Consider the following 6,494-nt stretch of genomic DNA (forward strand, 5'->3'; position numbering starts at 1 on the left):
TGTCTTCCATTCTACTGAAACTAATGCACCCTTCCTCTCTCTCTCTCACCTCTTCCTGCCTGTCTCTCACCTCGGACTTCACTTTGTGAGGGTGTGTGTGTGTGTACTTGTGTGTGTATTCCCTACCCCCATCCCCTCCCTCCCTTCCACTCTCTCTCCCTCTGTTCTGTGTTGCAGTGCTGTGAAGTGGCTCTGTCCCTGGAGCCGAGACTTCATCCCCTTGGTGTCAGCGAGGATGCTGTGGGTTACCTTGCTGAGCACCATAGCCTTAGGATGGACCACCCCGATCCCACTACTGGAGGACTCCGAGGAGATCGACGAGCCCTGCTTCGAGCCCTGCTACTGCGAGGTCAAAGAGGGAATCTTCCACGTCCACTGTGACAGCAAAGGATTTACAAATGTCAGCCAGATCTCCCAGATATGGAGTCGGCCCTTCAAGCTCAACCTGCAGAGAAACTCCATGAGGAAGCTTTACTTTAACAGCTTCCTCCATCTCAACAATGCCATATCCATTAATCTGGGTAATAACGCCTTGCAAGATATCCATGCTGGAGCATTCAATGGCTTAGGAATACTCAAACGGTTGTTCCTACATGAAAACAAACTAGAAGTTTTCCGGAACGACACTTTTCTGGGGTTGGAGAGTTTAGAGTATCTCCAGGCAGACTACAATGTTATCAAACGGATTGAAAGTGGTGCATTCAGGCACCTTCACAAATTGAGAGTGCTCATACTAAATGACAATCTCATCCCTGTGCTCCCAAATTATCTTTTCCGATCTGTGTCACTCACACATCTGGACCTGAGAGGAAACAGACTAAAGACATTGCCGTATAAGGGCATGCTGGAGTACGTTGGAAGGAGCTTAATGGAAATCCAGCTGGAGGAGAACCCCTGGTACTGTGTGTGTGAGATTGTCCAGTTAAAAACGTGGCTGGAGAGAATCCCTTACACAGCACTGGTTGGTGAGATCACATGCGAGTACCCATTCCACTTGCATGGGAAAGACTTACGGGAAATCAAGCGCAGTGAGCTCTGTCCGTTGCTCTCCGATGCAGAGATTGAGGCCAAGCTGGGAATTCCCCGGATCCCATTCAGCAATGAGAACACATGGCCTACTAAACCTTCCTCCATGCTCTCCTCTTTTCACAACACAGCCTCTTCTGTGGAATACAAGGAAAGAGTTGTCAAGCCTACCAAACGATATCGGCCCACAAAGAATCCCCCAACCCCTCGTAGCATCTACCCAGGCATGAACCAGCCCCCCATTGCTGGCTATCAAACAAGGCCTCCCATCCCAATCATTTGTCCAGCTGGATGTACTTGCAACCTTCACATCAATGACTTGGGGCTAACAGTGAACTGTAAAGATAAAGGCTTTCACAACATCTCTGAGCTCCTGCCTCGGCCCCTCAATGCCAAGAAATTGTATCTCAGTGGGAACCTAATACAGAAAATCTATCGTTCTGATTTCTGGAACTTCTCAAGTTTGGATTTATTGCATTTAGGGAATAATCGGATATCCTATGTCCAGGAGGGCGCCTTTATCAATCTTCCAAACTTGAAAAGTTTATATCTTAATGGGAATGACATTGAGAGACTTTCCCCTGGGATGTTTCGGGGGCTTCAGATGTTGAGATATCTTTACTTTGAGTATAATGTCATACGTGAGATACAACCTAACTCCTTCTCCCTAATGCCAAACCTCCAGCTGGTTTTCCTCAATGACAACCTGTTACGCTCCCTTCCCACTGACACCTTTGCTGGCACAAACCTGGCTCGGCTCAATCTCCGCAACAACTACTTCCTTTCCCTGCCTGTGCGTGGTGTTCTGGAGCATCTGACCTCCATTGTCCAGATTGATCTCCATCAGAACCCCTGGGACTGCTCCTGTGATATCATCCCCCTAAAACAGTGGCTGGAAAAGCTCTCTTCTGTCATTGTGGTCGGAGATGTCATCTGCAAGACACCTGAGTTTGCTTTTGGGAAGGACCTGCGTTCACTGGAGGTTGAGGTCATCTGTCCTGAGCTCAAATATTCTTCAGGCCCCTCACCTGCCCTGCCTGGTGGGGATGACCTCACCACAGGGAGCTCAGACATGGGGGAGGCAGGTGGGAGAGGGGCTGTCCCACTGTCTGTCCTCATCCTCAGCCTACTCATCCTCTTCATCTCTGCTGTGTTTGTGGCTGCCGGGCTTTTCGCCTTTGTTCTTCGTCGCAGGAAGAAGCTACCCTACCGGAAACGTTCTGAGGTAGATTTGACGGGGATCCAAATGCAATGCAGGATTTTTGAGGACCCACCGAGGCAGAGTAGTGCCGGTAACACAGGCACACCGGAGAAACCGACGCCCAGTATGCACACACACACTCACACTAGTCACACACATGCCCATGGTCACGTTTATGATTACATCCCCCACCCTGTGACTCAGATGTGTAACAACCCCATCTATAAGCCTAGAGAGGGGGAGATAGCAGAGGAAGACAGAGCGCAGTTTTCAGAGAAGAAAGACAATGGCAGCAGTAGCAACAGTAACTACAGAACCTTGTTAGAGAAAGAGAGAGAGTGGACCCTGGCCGTCTCCAACTCTCAACTCAACACCATCGTCACAGTCAACCACACCGCGGCTGACATGGCAGGATTTCATGAGAATGGAGGGCTCTGCCCTACAGTAATTGACAGTCAGAGGCCCACGCCAACAGTGGGCTTTGTAGACTGTTTGTATGGGACAGTACCCAAACTAAAGGACATGCATGTGGCGCATGCGCACCCACCAGGCATGCAGTACCCGGATTTGCAGCAGGATGCTCGGCTGAAGGAGACATTGCTTTTCACGGCGGGGAAAGGCTGCTACCCCGACCCGTCCCAAAGCGATTACCTCGAGTTAAGGGCCAAACTTCAAACCAAGCCGGATTACCTCGAAGTCTTGGAAAAATCTTACCGATTTTAACATCTCTAGCCCACGGAGAGAAAAAAACGAAACACAAAATCAACACATTCACTTTGCCACCTTCAAAACAAAATCACCCAAAACCAATATGAAAAAATAAACTTGAAAAAGCAGCATGATATAAAATAAAATATTATATTACAGTTACAACAAAGTTTCCCCCCAAATCACTTTGGAGGAGAGGCCATTCTCAGATATTTCAATGAAGTGCCTTTTTTTCAGAGTAGCCAGCAATGTCAACAGCCGTTATTTTTATAATATATAAATATCTCTATATGCCCAAGAGAGAGCAAAAGTGGAATGAGAGGGGCACCGGGGAATAAAACATAAAAAAAACATCCTAAATACATCTGTCACTAAAACCCCTTTTTATGGAGTTACCATGATGTGCAAGACGCACGGGAGCTGGACGTCTCCCTGACTTGGGGGTTTTCATTCTGTCTCTTTTACCCCTGACTAGGATGTACAAACACCCGGAGGCCGTGCACATAAAGTTTGTAGGAAATTATCGAAAGAGAGAAAAAATACATATATTAAAATGAACTGCAGTTTGCTGCATGCACTCGCTTCAGTGCAGGAAGCGAGGGGATTTACTCAGAACTATCACATCACATTATGAACAGAGATACTGCAACGCATTTACAGTTCAGTGTTCTATTTAATTTTTATATCTTATTAATATGGTTATTACTATTAATGAGGACTTCTGTCTATATCAGGGTGCTTCTCGTAAAAAGGACGCGCCGACGTACGGATGGTAAAACATTTGTGAATATTATTATAAGACAACGCTCAAGGTTTTCTGGATATTTCCATGCACTTTGTTGACCCCCCCACCCCCCCCATTGCTTCTGGATTCCCCATCGTCACCCACTAATGGCTTTGTAGGAAGCACTTTTAATGTTTTCTCTCTCACAAAGATTTGAAGAAAAATGTGCATATATTTATTCTGTAATTTCAGTGAAGAATTTAATTGTAAAGGTAATGTTAAATCAATGTATAGTGATTATGCGTCTGGTATAGCCTTCTTAATAAAAACAAACTCTTCAATCAAATGATGAAAGGGTTGATGCCACGGGAACCTGTGTGTTGAGCGCTATTGACAGGCTGTGTATTGGGTGTCTTGTTAAAATGGCATGTTGAAGCTGTGGCCAACCATCATGAGATAATGCTGCTGGAGATGGAAGAATAGCTACTGAACCAATAGAGTGCTAGACAGGAATGTAGTGGAGGGCAATAACATTTAAACTCCGTTCAGTTCATTATTTTCGGATTAGTGCCAAATTAATTCAAGTTACAGAGGAAGGGGTTTTTTTTTTCTGGAAAATATAATCGCCTTTTCTGTCTATTGGTAGAGTTGTCCTATGATCTTCATCTGCTGGACATCATAGTGCACAATTTTTATTTGCCACTACATTACTGGTCCTAGTTGGATGTTATCTGAAGGTAAACGATATAGAAAACGCAATGCCACAACAAGTCACGTGAATGCTGCTGGTTTTGAAGTTTTAGATGATAAGATAGGATATACCAAATCAGTGAGGTACGCTGCAATTTTAATTATCTAAACGGGTATTGCTTATGTAGGCTAATATACAGTTATTGAGAGGGTGAGGGAAAACGTGATTGGAAGTCACTCTTTGAATATGCGCATCTAATTTCTCTGACTCCCTCCAAAGTAGCAGTGTAGCTTCAGTCCACTGGAGTGCGATAAAAAGGCGTTCAGATTCATTGGGCATTTAGTAGATTGGATGCAGTTACAGTATAATGTAATGCACAAAATGCTCATCCTAAGAGATCATCAAGTCTGGCATTCAGTATGAATTATTTTCAAAGTATCGATATATATATATATATATAACCTACAAGTGGCATAAGATAATTTTATTCATTTCTGCGCAGTTTCACGTTTCATGCTTTGTTTCTTTTCTTTATTCTTGCTTTATTTCAACCAATTGTCTTGAAAATGGCAGAATAAAGCAGGATGTTCTAGCTGTATCAACAAAATGAAGCATTATCTAAAAAAAAGAAAACAATCTTGAAAGAGCTGATAAGCGCTTTTACATATTGGTATTTCCATTTTTCTGCATTGAAACCCCACATGGTAACTGAAAACTCAATAGTCTCTTCCACAGCAAACATTATTTGCTTAACTTTTTTGCTGGGACACTTTTGATCTTTTATATTTCCCTGTCCGAGCCTGATTCATTTTTGGGACCAAACAGTACAAGCAGACAAAAATCAAGTTTGAAGCAGCTCTGAAGTAAATCTGGTGTGTTACAGTACATATCACCATAACGCTATTTCTTTTTCTCTTTCCTAAGGTGAAATTTTAATTTGGGAGAAATATGATGCAATCTCGATGTCTATAAATTTGTGAATATCTATGGAAAGGAGGGTGCATTTCTGTTTTGTTTTAAAATGGGCATGATATGCAATTTGCTTTGATTTCAATAGGTTTACTAGGAATGGTGATCCTCAGTTGCAATTGGGTGTTATAGTTTCTCATGTGTCAACTTACACTAAGTGGAAGATATGTAGCAAACCACATGCTTCCCTGCTAAATGGGAAGGCCCTTAGCTAGTCTAGTCAAGTCATCTCCAGTATTGATCATCAATGATCCAGTCTATAAGCTAGCGTAATATGGAACATTTGACCTTGTGTTGTATTCATTGTTTCATTTTTTTGACACTTACTGTTGCCAAACGAGTGGAGGTCACCTTCATATAAAGCCTTTGTAAGCATGGTAGCATTACGTCGAGGCTCTTTGTTTTCAACTCGCAGAAAGTTTCACAATGCTGTACCCCCATGTTCTGCTGCTCCACCTCATTTGTCTGCTCCTTCTTTTACTTTATCACTTATACACTCACACACAGACATGTACACACACACACACACACACACACACACACACTCACACACAGACATGTACACACACACACACACACACACACACATGTACACACACACACACACACACACACACACACACACACACACACACACACACACACACACACACACAAGCCTTCCTTTCCCTGACCAAGAGGTTAGACTATATGGTCAGCATTTTCAGTGTGCACTCAGTTTGATTAAAAACACAATGCATTACTCTGTTAACCCCAACCCTCAACATCACCCCCAAATGAATACATAAATAAAGTTTTGGGATCATTGATGATTTTGCTACAGTCCCATATCTTGGTAACCTTTTATCCTCCACACATGTCACCCACCCACCATATTATTTCACAAATGAGTGCTGGGCTTTGTCCCATTATACCATGCTGAGTGGTTTTATCCCAATAAATCCTCTTGTTATCCTGCACTAATATCTCTTAAGTGATTTTATACTTTGGTGGAATATTAGATATGGGCAGCCAACGGGATTGAAGGTTGGCTAAATGTTTCCTTTTTTGTGTGAAATGTAAACATGCACTGCTTGTTTGAATCTTTTCTCTATTATGTCAGTGATATTTGAATTTTGCAGTGGAGTTAACCTTTCCTTCAACATCTCTCTTGAGGTTTGTACGTTGGCAAGACT

The 6,494-nt window shown here is 43.3% G+C and overlaps 1 protein-coding gene across 1 annotated transcript; it reads left to right on the top strand.

Annotated features, from left to right (window-relative positions):
- The first annotated feature begins 235 nt into the window (after positions 1 to 235).
- On the top strand, positions 236 to 2,950 carry slitrk3a (SLIT and NTRK-like family, member 3a). The gene has a single exon (XM_070905911.1). It carries the CDS (start codon positions 236 to 238, stop codon positions 2,948 to 2,950), a length of 2,715 nt encoding a protein of 904 aa, XP_070762012.1.
- The last annotated feature ends 3,544 nt before the right edge of the window (positions 2,951 to 6,494 follow it).

This window comes from Enoplosus armatus, chromosome 5 (assembly GCF_043641665.1).
Source record: "Enoplosus armatus isolate fEnoArm2 chromosome 5, fEnoArm2.hap1, whole genome shotgun sequence".
Lineage (NCBI taxonomy): Eukaryota > Metazoa > Chordata > Actinopteri > Centrarchiformes > Enoplosidae > Enoplosus > Enoplosus armatus.